The 13,836-nt window shown below is 38.3% G+C and overlaps 1 protein-coding gene across 3 annotated transcripts in view; it reads right to left on the reverse strand.

Annotated features, from left to right (window-relative positions):
• Positions 1 to 13,836, reverse strand: part of BMPR1B (bone morphogenetic protein receptor type 1B) — a 412,007-nt gene that overhangs the window by 30,675 nt on the left and 367,496 nt on the right. For 2 of the 3 annotated variants that reach the window (XM_042984157.1, XM_042984155.1), the window contains exons 5-6: positions 7,206 to 7,308; positions 6,318 to 6,420 (exon numbers count right to left, since the gene is read on the reverse strand). In XM_042984157.1, the coding sequence (XP_042840091.1) occupies positions 6,318 to 6,420; positions 7,206 to 7,308 (206 nt within the window). Of the gene's footprint in view, positions 1 to 6,317; positions 6,421 to 7,205; positions 7,309 to 13,400; positions 13,442 to 13,836 lie in introns of those variants that run through there. The other variant, XM_042984158.1, reaches the window with a different exon arrangement.

A 13,836-nucleotide genomic window follows, 5' to 3' on the forward strand; every position in this document is an offset into this window, starting at 1 on the left:
ACTTTTCAAATCAAAGAGGCCAAGGTTTTTACACAATGAATTGCATAGCAAATTTCCCTCCACCAGGTTACGGGCAAAGTCAACAATAAACCCAAGGTGAGCACAACACTACTCCAGTGAGAGCACAATTCACTGTGTTTATACATACGCAGAGGTACAAATGCCATGGTACATATACATGCAAACACTGTCCCTGGAAAGTTAGTTTAAAATGTGTTTCCAATTTTACGGATAACAAGAGCAAAAAGCCTGAGCTTGCAGAAAACCAAGAGAATGCCTGATACTCAATTAAAACGAGAAGAACCAACTACTTAAGCACAATGTATTATCAGTATATGCACACAGAACACTTTTTCATTCCAGTGATTAATTGTACTGAAACTCAGCCTCGCTGCCTTTTGCTTTCCATGCAAATGCAGAGTACACTCTGAACTGTAAGAACATTGTATTTATTACCCATCTTATTAGATTTCTGATTTATGAGAGCAATGAGACTAGAAAGGATCTAAGGGATTTTTTCCTTAACCATCAAGTGCTTTCTTTCTAAGGCTAGCATTACTCCCATTTTCCTTTTCTTTGCCCCAATAACCCCATCCCCTGCAGCCTCCTTGTCTTCTGTCACGAACAGGTGATCCTTATCAATAAACCTTTTGTTTCTGTTGGTCATGCTGGTCATGTTTGAATCTGCCATTACCTGTGCTCAGAGCATTAACAATGTAAACATTCAAGTCACTGCCAGGGTCTTGGAAAGCGAACACTTCCAGATTCCTATCAGGAAAGGAACAGAGCACACAGTTCTCTCTAGGGCAGCAGAGTTTTACCTGTGCTGTCACTTCAACTGCTCAAGGAAGTAGAACGGAGAACCCTCCAGGGAAGTCTGGTTCACTCTTAGAAGCAAGTAAGAATCACCAGTGGTTTCTTAACAAAATAGCATTCTGTCACTGCTTGTTTTTTCTCTGATAAGTAAGCAGTTTGCAACTGTTTAAAACAGCAGGACCTTTTTTTTTTTTTTTTTTTTTTTTTTTTTTTTTTTTTTTTTTAAGTCCAAAGGATGGTTCCTAATTGCAATAAGACATAGAAGAAAAAACCAGGTCGCTAGGAAAGATCTTGGAAATAAGACTGCCCAAAGATATCTCTGCCGGGGCTCTCAAAATTATAATCATGGATAAATTAAAGACAGCTTTCTATTCATAGAGCACAAAGCGCCTGAAAAGTATATTTTTTCAGAGGATTTTGGTCAACAAGGGATACTGCAAAAGTATCTTACTTACATCTCACATTGGGATTCTCTCTTATAGTAACATTTAGAAATAAATGGACTATAATGACAAAGATATAATTTACTAGTTATTTTCCTGAATAAAAATAGTTACGATTACACTTCTTGGTAGCACAACAGGTTAAGACAGATTTTTGTTAATGGTAATTTTATTATTTTTTTTTTAATTTAAGTACAGTTGACATGCAATGTTCCAGTAGTTTCAGGTGTACAACATAGTGATGCAGCAGTTCTATATATTAAGCTATGCTTACAAGGACAGGTGTATTACCATGCACACAATACATTATTACAGTATTATTGACTAAATTTCCCATGCTGTACTTTTCATGCCCCTGACTTATATATTTCATAGCTGGAAGTTTGTGCCTCTTAATCTTGGTCAGCTATTCTGCCCACCCTCCCAACTCCCTCCCCCTGTAGCAACCCCCAGTTTATTCTCTATATTTTAGATTCTGAAGACATCATTTTTATATCCAGATTACTGTGTTCAATGAGAAAGAAAAGGACTAATTATTTCTAAATTCCTTTCATCTGTCTCATATACAAAGCTACCTAGAAACAGTTAGGAGCTGAACACTTCGAGAGATGTTAGAGCTACTCCCTAGCAAGAAATTTAGCTCAGACTCATGCATTGGATCATACTGCCATGGGCATAATATATGTATTAGAAGGAAAATTCTGAAACTCATCTTTGCATTCTTGACACTATTATATATTCAATCTATCTGTGATGTGGAGAACAAAGGAGATGTTCCATTGGTTAAATATCTGTTACCTACAGACTTTGATTTGTAATTGGCAGTATCTAACCTATGCAATAGCTTTTTTTTAAGTTTTTTTTTCAATGTTTATTTATTTTTGACAGAGAGAGAGAGGGAGACAGAGTGTAAGTAGAGGAGGACAGAGAGAGAGGAAGACACAGAATCTGAAGCAGGTTCCAGGTTCTGAGCTGTCAGCACAGAGCCTGATGCAGGACCCAGGAACCATGAGATCATGACTTAAGTTGAAGCTGACACTTAACAAACTGAGCCACCCAGGTGCCCCAGCAATAGCATTTTAAAACAAATCTGTAAACTTCTCAGAATATATTTTTTAACTAAGAAAAGAAATACGATACATTTTAACTCTGAAAATTGTGTAGTATAATTTGACTTAAACTACATTGAGATTACCATATGTCAAAACAAAATGTTATTTCTGAGACATTTTCTATGAGGTATACATGTAGTATATATGAGGAATTACTATATTTAGACACATGAACATATCTATTTCAAAAAATTATATAACTTTGATTTTATAGAAGCAAAATTAAAGGATCCCATTTAAAAAAGGAACAGCTTCTGCTCATTTCAACACCATTCACTTCTTTAAGTGCTCATTTAAAGGAATTAAAAAATAAGTAACTATAGTAAGTAATTTGGAGTAAGGGTAAAAAACCTCATCAATTTCTCCTGCCTTCACACAATTGCAAGAGAGCATTTTACTCCCAATATCTTGGTCAAACCATCTGATGCTGTGAGTCTGGACACACATCATTCCTCTCAGCATCCTGGTGCCCTGATCACCAATTCTGCAGACAGGGAGCCAGACAGCAGGGCACCACGACCTCTCCCTTTAAGCCTCTCCATCAAAACAGACATCTCTTCCTACCCTTAGCACCAGCTGCAGTGTTACTGGGCTTCCCAGATCATATTTTAGTGTTTATGATACAGGTGCTGCATTTGATCTAGTTACTTCCCATATTTCCTCCTTCCAGAGAAAGAATGTTATCCTGGGGTGTTCTGCTTTTCTGGGGCTGAAAGCGAATAAACAAAGCAAAAGGAAACCCAGCATTCATTAAAGAATTTAGCTGTATTCTGGCTGTCCTTCATCTTCCTTTTTGAAAGAGAAGATGACAAATAAAATTTCGAGGACATAAATAAACATTGATAAATATTATTGCATGGGATTGTGTATCTCTAATATCCTGCTGAATGTATCTAAGTTAAAAAAAAAAAGAGCCTGAGAAACCTCTGGATAGGTAGGAAAGATTTTCTTGTTTGTTTTTAGTAAGGACAATTTATTTGTAGGTTTTTACCCCTATGCTCAGTACTTCTCTAATCTCTAATAACAGAACCTTGCCTAAGCTTGTTATTATGTAGCACCCAGTAATACAGGTCTTTTGCGATGAGGTTAATCATTTAACTTTTTTGGAAGAGCAGTTATATAAGAAGCAAGAACAACAACAACGAAAATGGTCAGCTCGATATTTTAGCCTTCTAGTCTTTTGATAACATAGCCTCTGCTTTCTAGCAATTTGACATAAAGATTTATAATAAATCTACTATATATGGATTCAGTAGTTATGTATATGTAAAGTACTTAGAAAAGAGCCAAAGTAAGTGTTCCATTCTCATTAGCAAATATCACAATCATGAGGATGATTCCCATGGCTTTTAGGCCAGAAAATCAGCCTGGGCTCTGAGCTTTCAAGGGTCCTACTCTGGCTCCCTCCAACCATGACCCTTCCCATTAAGCAATGAGTCTCCAGGACCCGGGGGATGTGTCCACTCAGAACCTGTCCCATCCCATTCTTCTTTTAAACCACTGGCCATGGCCAGTGTATGGTGGAGGTTAAAAAAAAAAAAAAAAAAAAAAAGGCAGCAGCTCTATGGCATAGCTATGTTACAAATGCTAGTGCTCTCAGACCACTACCTACAGTGACTTTTACTAGACCCCAGAATGACTGCACCAGAAGGGTAAGATGGAATCTGCCCAGAACTCACCTAGGTACTACCGGGGATCCTCAAATTTCAAGCAATAAACTCCACACAAGCCTATCACTTTACATAATTTTCAGTATTATGCACCAACCATTCCTGAATCCTCTTTCCCATTCTGCTCTAAAACAAGGATTTGTCTTCTCAATGCTGCTGCCTTTCTACTCAAAGCCGTTTCACTCAGTTCTCCAGAGATTTATTCCACTATTTTAAAAGTCTCAGCCTCCTCAGAGAAAATTCCCTCATCTGCCTAGTGCTAACTAGAATCTGGCTCCATCTACAGGACGATACATGCACTGCAGCCCTTTCAGCAATAGAAGGGTTGGAATTTTCCTAAACTTATTGCAAGTTCTAAGACACATTGCTTCCACTTGCACGTGAAAAGCCTTTCCTCCTTGGGGGAAGAGATTCTGAAATCTAGCACCACTGCCTTCATTTCCAGCCATTTCTCACCCTCCTCCCTCCCTTGTCCCCAGTACATAAGCCGCTATACCAGGGCTATTCAAAATGTTGTCTATAGACTGCCAACTTTCTGCAACTGGTTCACAAGGAAATAGCTACAAAAACCAGAAAGCAAACATTTAGAACTTGACCACAATTTGATATCAGCAGACTTCTCTTTGAAGGTGTTGTCAAAGGCATGCTGAGACACAAGCGGTGTTTTTTCTACCAAAAGTATTACCCAAACTTTAATGTGCATACAAATCATTTGAGGAATATTGTTTAAAAATACATTTTGTAGTCTGGGGTGGGGTCAGAGATTCCACACGCGTAATGAGTTCTGACGGACACTGATGAGCTGATCTACAGACCTATTTTCAATAACAAAGCTTTAGAAAACTTAATTATGAGATTTTCTCCAACCAACCACATTGTTTGCTATGCCTGCATTTTGCAAATGCTTCTCAAGCCTTACAAACAAAAACTCTGTGTTTACTACTGCCTCTATTTAGTCACTGCTCCTAACAGGCAGTGCAACCTTGGGAAAGTTAGGTGACCCCTCTGTGCTGCAATGTCCTTATCTTTACACAAGGAGTAAGTCTAAGTACCTCATAGGATTGTTGTGGGACTCAAATGGGTTAAATGATGTGATACTGAACATGCCTGGCTCATGTTAGCCATTATAATATTTTTAAAATTTTTATTCCTGTCTTATCCATCCAGTGATCTCCTATTCATCCTTACAGTCTTGTTCAAGTGTCACTTCTATGAAGGTCTTTTGACATCCTCCTACCCCACAATAAACCACTCACTTGTTTGTGTCCTTAATACACTTTACAATCTGACTCCACTAAAACATTCCTGACTGAATACAATTTAATTATTTACATATTTCTCTCTCACAGGCCAGTGTGCACGTCTTGAGAGCAAGAATTTTCTTCATCCATTTCTGTATCCCTAACACCTAGCATGTTGACTGGCAATCTATATAAAAAATCTGTCTGTGAATGTTTTATGTGAATGATTATGAATAATCCTTTAAAGCTTTCTAGGCTTTAGCAGAAACAAGCGTTATAAAATGTTATCATCAAAGCCATGAAATGTCAGTATATTTTGTTAGGAAGATTTTCTCAAGAAGTAAAATCAATCATGAGAAATCATTTTAAACCACTGATATAAGACTTAGGCTTTAGGACACGGTGACAATTCCAATTATCTATTTTGTGGTGAGAGTAAAGAGGAGAAAGGAAACATGGGAGCAGTTTTTAACAAAAAGCCCTTCCAGCTGCAGTATTTGTCTTTTGCAACGAGCGACACTTAAATGTGGAAGTTTTGAAATTAAATTTTCTAGATATCTCCTCCATTCTATCAATATATTGATATATGATTTGGCTAAAAACTAGCTGCTCTAGGACAGATAAAAGGAAATTTTCCAGCAAATAATCCAATTCAATCTTTTATTTTTTTTAATGCATGTTAGCCTAATGGCAGTTTTCGAGTGAAGTATAACTTCTGATTAACACTTCAAGGTAGGCATAGAACCCTGTCTCCCTCCTCTATGCTTCTAAAACACACTGCAAGCTCTGGAACCCCTAGATTTCACAGGGAAGTGGGGACAAGTGAAAGAAACGAGATTCTCAAGCATGAAGCCCCATACGACTACTTTTCCAAGAACTACTTGCCCCTGTCTTTGAATTACGTCATCTTGCCTTGGTCCCCTACCCCAGCCGTGGAATGATCAGGTACACTAATTTAGGAAAGGCAGAGTAATTCTCGTCTTTATTTTCTTTGTGGCTAAAGCTCTTCCAGCCCCAAAGCTTTCTTCTCCTTACCTCTACTCTTCAGTGGAGGCAGCGTAGGGTGCAGGTCTTTGTTACACTCGTTCCGCTCTGTGCAGCACTCAATGGATCTTCTCTGATGAGGAATGGGGGTGTCCTAAAGTTGAGCCCAAACAGCTATGAGTGGGGTTCCCCTAAATTTCAAAGTCACATAATCTAAATTTTTTTTAGCTTATTTGTTTATTTGGAGAGAGAGAGAGAGAGAGAGAGAGAGAGAGACAGAGACAGACAGCTCGAGCAGGGGAGGGGCAGAGAGAGAGGAAGACAGAGAATACCAAGCAGGCTCCACACTGTCAGCACAGAGCCTGAAACAGGGCTCGAACCCACAAACTGTGAGATCGTGACCTGAGCCGAAATCAAGAGTCAGACGCTTAACCAACTGAGCCACCCAGGCACCCCCTCAAAGTCACATAATCTAAAACTTGAGACACTAACACCATTCAGGGAATTCACTTAAAATTCTGATAATTTTCCTGAAACATTCTGAAAATGTTTTTTTATATTAGAAAATTTCTCTCAAATTTCCATATATTATCTTACTGCGGCTTTTGCATTTCAACAAAACTACTACTGCATTTGTAATAACCAGGGTGCATAGTTATAAACTGAGGAAGATGGCTTGCATTAATGCAATTAACTAAACTGGAATCTGAGCAGGATGATCTAAAGAGTCATTAAGCAAGAAGCTAACAGCAAAAATAAAAATAATACTTGCTTCTGAAACGAAAGGAGGATTGGCCCAATGAGACAATTTTCAGATTATTTTCCAACTTACTAAAAACAGGGTGGGCAAGAAAAACAATTCTTTTATATAGCTTGAAACCTAACTGTTTGAAAGCTAGCAATGAAAGTTACAAGGCAGAAGCATGTGATCTTCCTTACCCGGCACTGAAAATCTGAGCCTTCTAGTCCTAGGCATCCAGAAGTGACCACAGGCATCCCAGAATCATCTTCTTCTATCATTGTGAAACAATATCCATCTGTGCTGAAGACCAAACAGGCAAAGTAAGTGTGTGTGTGTGTGTGTGTGTGTGTGTGTGTGTGTGTGTGTCTAGGGGAAAAGGAAAGGAACATGTTAATCATTTGTTTTACTACACACAAGGAGAAAGTCAATGATCATTACAAGTTACAACCTGTTAAGAAAATTCCAAAACTTTCTTTTATGAAACTGGATTTAATAATCATAAAACATTTGGTAATATCTTCTCTGTCTAGAAACTTGTGAGAAAGAAGGAAATAAACTTGCCATATAACATATACTATTAGTAACCATATACCCCAATTACTACACACTCATTTTGGTCCTCCATCGCCTGCACAAATCCAAAAACACAACTATTTTTCTCACCTTCTATATGAAGGAACTGAGGCTCAGAGAGCTTGAGCAATTTCTCAAAGGCCTTACAGACAGTGAGAGGCAAGGCAGAGGTTTGACCCCACGCAGGTGAACATTTATGTTGGTTCTATTTGCTCTAAATGAAACAAACTTGTCTCTCACTAAGGCACCAAAAGAAAGACAGGTAGAAGCTGGGATCAGCACAACATAACCAAGGTGATTGAGACTGTGCCACTGGGTCCCTCTGCTTTGGGACTGATCTGTCATGAGAAACATCAGGCTTTGTTGTAAGCAGGTGGGGCTTAGATCGGGGGTACGGTGAGGGTGGACAACAGAAAGAAGGGCTGTTAACAAGATCATGGAAACCAAAGAAACAAAAACTAAATTTCTGCATGGTTTTCTACATTAAAGGCGACATTCACTTATTCTACTTCATGCAATCCTCTCAACAACAATGGAAAATAATACTATTTCTATTTACAGATGAGAAATTAAAGGTAGAGAGTTTAATAAACTTGTACAAGGTTGCAGAACAAACAGTAACAGAATCAGGCCTTGCATCAAGGACCTCTTGGTAAATCCCCACACGTTTTCCACTATCCTCTCCTGGGACCAAATCTGAAAAACAAGAACTATTATATACAGAACTATTTACAAACAGACTTTACTGTCTTCACAAGTTAGGGTGACTCCTAATATATGTCATCAACCACTATTGCGTGTGTTAAGAAATGAAGTACTAAACTATATCTCCATCTTTTTCTCATACATATGCTTGCTCAGCGCCCAAGACAGATATGGCAGTGTAGTCCTGAAAGGTCACAGGAAGAATGCTCTGAGAACAGCATTAGCCATGATTTGTGGATTTGTCTATTCTATATTAGTGGTAGCAGCATTCTGCCATACATTAGCCCTTCAGTTATCATCAACACCCTTAGAACTGTTTACTTGGTTTATAACCCTCGTGATCCAAAATACTTCAGTTTATAAGAACTAGAACAGCAAAGTTCAAATATACTAATGAATGGCTAGGAAGGGCCGATGGTAAATCTCTTTGTTTGACTAAGGTCAAATGCATGAAAATTATTGTGGAATACAGACTCTGCCTCTGAACAACCCTTGCTCTCAATTCTTTGGGGCTTTTTAGCCAATTTGCTGAAATTGCTATGAAAATCTAAAGCATGTAATCACTGAAGGCAATAAATAAAAGAGCTGTCCCTTAGAAATGTAAGCAATATGAGCAAACAATACCCAGATGATTTTTTTTATTCCTTTCCTTCCCATTTAGACCATATGTGTGACTTAGTTTTCTCATCACAAGTAAAATTCAGGAATTATCAGAAATAAAGTCATCTTAATTTTCTGACATTAGGAATTCACAGGGCTAGAAAGAGTGATACAATATGTTAAATCTAAACAAAAAAAAAAAATTCTCCTTATTTATGACTTCCCCTTACTCAAAATCTGAATATATGGAAAGGCACTCATCAGAATCAAAAAAAAAAAAAAAAAAAAAAGAATAAGAAATGCTGGTTAAGCTGTTAGCGAGTTATTCTTACAATGTCCTGGGAAATGTAAAGAAACATCAGGGAGAGTAAATTCAAGCTTTAAAAATATACTCCCTTGTCTGCAAGAGAGTAGAACTAAAAATATAAACAGGGTGTGGAGAAGGAGAGAAACCCTGGAGAAAAGTCAGTGTCCCCTAAGTCATAAATTCAGACAGAAATCAAATATTTAGTTGGAGGACAAGCAAAAAGGTTAGAGAACCATTTCAAGTGCATATTATCTGCAACAAAGCAAAATTTATAAGCTTCTCATTGACATTACCAGCTAGTTAGGAACACTAACTGGAAATGAGCAGTACAATTACAGAAACTTCAGAATCACTTGAGAACTTTCAATTCTTGAGCAAACACAAACGTAAACAAAGCTATGTTCCAGAGTCAAAGCTGTTCAACTCCCTCTGCTGAGAGAGGGCTGCAGAATGTCACAAAAGGCAATTAAGTCCTCCCATGGGCTTACTTGAACATTCTGCTGCCTGGCTGCCATGTTTAGGCTTAGTTTTTAAAGGTTGCATACTGATTATTATTATTATCTCATCATTCCCACAGTGTTTAAGAAGAAATGAAGACTCATGAAGAAAACAAAAGTAGGAATAATTTTAAACAAAACTGAAAGTACTGAGATGTATACAGGGATATAGGATGAATCATTTAGTTACAGTAATGATTATGAATTTAACAAAAAGGCTCCTGGGTGGCTCAGTCAGCTGAGCTTCCGACTTCGGCTCAGTTCATGATCGTGTGGTCCATGGGTTCGAGCCTTACATTAGGCTCTGTGCTGACAGCTCAGAGCCTGGAGCCTACTTCAGATTCTGTGTCTCCCTGTTTCTCTGCCCCTCCCCCACTCACATTCTATCCCTCTCAAAAATAAATAAACATTAAAGAAAAGTTTTAAAAAAGACCATTGATGTAATATTTTAAAAATGCTGTCCCTGTGTTATAGGTAAAGACGAGCAATGAACAAAATAAAACAGCTGCGTACAAAGGCGATCAGTTGTCAATACTGACTGCTTCTCCATATTTATGCCATTTTTTTTAATTTGAGGGAGAGAGAGAGAGCACGAGTGGGAGAGACAGGCAGAGGGAGAGTGAAAGAGAGAGATTATGAGTGGAAGAGAGGGACAGGGGGAGGAAAGAAGGGAGGGAGGGAGGGAGGGAGGGAGGGAGAGAGGGAGAGAGAGAGAGAGAGAGAGAGAGAGAGAGAGAGAGAGAGAGAGAAAGAATCTTAAACAGGCTCCACACTCAGCATGGAGCTCAGTGTGGGACTCGATTCCATGACCCTGGGGATCATGACCTGAGCCGAAATCAAGAGTTGGGATGCTCAACTGACTGAGCCATGCAGGTGCCCCAATATTTATGCCAATTTTATGTCAGTATGGGAGAAATACTAGAATTCCTAAATTTAAGTTTCAGTTAGAATTGATTAGAAAGACTGTTTGGTTTTAGTCCATTTTAAATCAGTCCTTGAGAACATTCCATCTTCTAAAATACCTATTTCACATTCATGAGAATAAAGAGAAGTTTTCAAAGTTTTCTGTCACAGATAAACTCAAAGATACATACAAATTTTAAAGCGGCTATTTAAATCATGCAAATTTTAGTTAATTAGAACAGCTGAAAGCTGCTTACAACTTTGTTAACAGTAGTTCACTTGACAAACATTTATTGAGCGTACGATGATCCAGGCAGAGTTGGATATCCAGAACTCAGGGTGAGGAAGATGTAGCCTTTGCTTTGAAGGAGCTCATAGTCTATGAATGCCACAATCCTAGGAGAAGCCAAGTGATTCAAATTCTAGCAGTAAAGACAGAAATCAAAAGCTAGAAGTGTTTCCTACTGAATTGGGGAAAAAAAGCAAAGAAGGATGTTGAACGGTGGTAATTATCAAAGTAATGGAATCCTAAAGTTTATATGTTTTCTCCTTACCACCTTAGACAGATGGATTCCCATAGTAGTAAGGGATAAAGGGTAAAATATATATGGCTACTACTGGTCCCCTGCTATGATTTTTCCTCCGAGATGTCACTGAACTGGAGGAAGGTGAAGTTACATTAATGATAAAGTTGCAATGTGAGAAATGACTTTTACTTTATCTTCAGAAATGGGTAACTATCGGGGCACCTGGGTGGCTCAGTCCGTTAGTGTTCGACTCAGTTTCAGCTCAGGTCATGATCTCACAGTTCTTGAGTTCAAGCCCCGCATCAAGCTCTGTGCTGACTGTGCACAGCCTGCTTGGGATTCTCTCTCTCCTTTTCTCTCTGCCCCTCCCCTCCTCGCTCGTATGTGCACTCTTTCTCCCTCCCTCTCAAAATAAATAAACTTAAAAAATTTTAATAAACAAAAGGATGTGTAATGATCTTACATCCTTCTCTAGCAGCCATACCGAGTGATTTGGCATTTTGTTTATTTTCTTCTATGAGGTACAAGATCTTCTGAATTTGTCTCTATTTTTGTATGAACCGAGCATTTGTATATTCTCACCTGTGCAGATGCTCTTCGTCTCTCACTTAGATTTGTCTGATTGCCTTCCAGCAGGCCTGCCCATCCCCTCCCTCTGGACTCTAAACAGTTCTGTACAGCACTTCCTGATAAATCTTACATTTTCCTTCTCTGCTTTAAAATCATCAACAGTTCTCTATGTAGAAGTTTAAAGAGCTCCGAGCTATTCATTTTCCATTAACTCCAACAACAAATGGGCCCATTTAACAGTCTCATTTATGACTAAGAAGCACAAAAGCAGAATTATTCCTTATAAAAATCTTCATAAGTGCATCTGAAATCATTGCCTTTACCAACTAAATTATAAATTCTAAGGAAGAACGTATTCTCATAAGTGTGATGGTTTTAACTGACATCTACTGAAAATTTTTTTAAAGATCATAAAACTCAATATTCAGATGGTCTGAGCAATGGTGGAATAAACTGGATGCAATGGAAGATGTATAAACAAACGAGAACAACTTGCACTTTAAACACTCTGAGATCTTAGGTCAGGAGCGCCTGTCGGAAAACTCACACCATCACATTCAGCAAGAGGTCTGAAAGTCCTGGGTTGATGCAAACTTTATAAAAAGGCTCACAAGCCCCTAACCTTTCCCTTCTTCCCGTTGTGACTCCGCAAGGCACGGTTGGGGTCTTATCTAATTCCTCATTTAGGCAGCCTGGTGTCATTTGCACATCCTTTGTGCAAACATCCAATTACTTACTACACCTGTAAACCCTGAAAACTGTCCAGGCAGAATTCTCGGTCAAACCTAACAAGTAAGTATTTAACTATGGTGAAGTCTTTAAAATCATCTCTGAAAAAGAGTGGAAAATAACTTTTACAAATGGATACACTTGTGTGAGCGCCTGGATGAACTTGAGAGAGGTGGTAAGTAGTAACAAAAATGACTATCTGAGGCAAAAAGACAGGTAAAACAAGAAAGGATGTGTAAAGCAGGATCAGATTATATAGAGAAAAAAACAGACAAACAAGGCTGGAAAATGATACAAAACTTTTGCAGGGTGAAAGTCAGGTAAAAAAGAGTTATTCCAGGAGACTTTGAAGCATTCAAGGCATACAGTGATTATCTAAGATCCCGGGAATAAATCTGGAAATGGAATGAGAAGGATTAACAATGTACCATAACAGCTGGAAAGATATTTAGAAGATAGGTATTATCTTGAGGGAGATAAAATAACAGCTTCCCTTCTTGAGTTATGGATATAAAAAAAGGTTCTAATACTTTATTTAGCTTATTTGCACAACATCCTCTAACATGTATGCTGTGAAGCAATGGAAAGGGCATGGATTTTGGAAGTAGATACACCCACACATGATGGGAATCAAGGCCAAGAATGACTCTGTGTTTGGCGGGTAACGTGATTGATGCTACTCACAGAGAGATTAAAAACTCTCTAAACTTAACACATATTTTCTGAATTATTATGTGGGATTTCAAAATCTCTTTTAAGTATGATATACTTCTGATCTGGGCCACTTTTTATATTATTCTGTCCAGGAATATGGGAGTGGTAATGAGCAGGAGACCTCCCTAGGATACCCAAATTGGCTAAGAACTGCCTACAAGACCTCAGACCACACAGTTTTGACAAGCCCTTATCTAAGCTCAAGAAAGCATATCCTTGTCTTTAGAACTCCTTTACCTAGGAGTGCAAGATTTAATGCAATATTACCCCAAGTATGTTCCCTTCCAGGTCAGCAAACTGCTTGCTACTGGTCTGTGAGGAGGTTAATACAGAAATGGAAACTTGCAGAGTAATACATTTAGCTCTCTTGAATCTAAATAACAGAAAAATAGGAAAAATTGAGCATGCAAGGTGCAAATATTTTTATATTTATTTTTCTAGTAATTCATTTTTATTGTACTCTAGAAAAATACCAGTGCAACTTATGGGGTTGGGTGGGGAGCATCTTTCACCAGAGATAGTGTGAGAAGTACTGATTTGGAAGTCCAAGAGTAGATAGTGGGAATGGAGGAATGGAGGCCCGAATTTATTCTAGGTCTTAGGACTCAGGAATAAAAGCAGCCCCTGTGATTCACATGATTGATCTCAGTTCACAGGAGACTCAACTGGAGTTAACATCCTGTTAGCAAAAAGGATGTGCATT

The sequence above is a fragment of the Panthera tigris genome, chromosome B1, assembly GCF_018350195.1.
Source record: "Panthera tigris isolate Pti1 chromosome B1, P.tigris_Pti1_mat1.1, whole genome shotgun sequence".
NCBI lineage: Eukaryota > Metazoa > Chordata > Mammalia > Carnivora > Felidae > Panthera > Panthera tigris.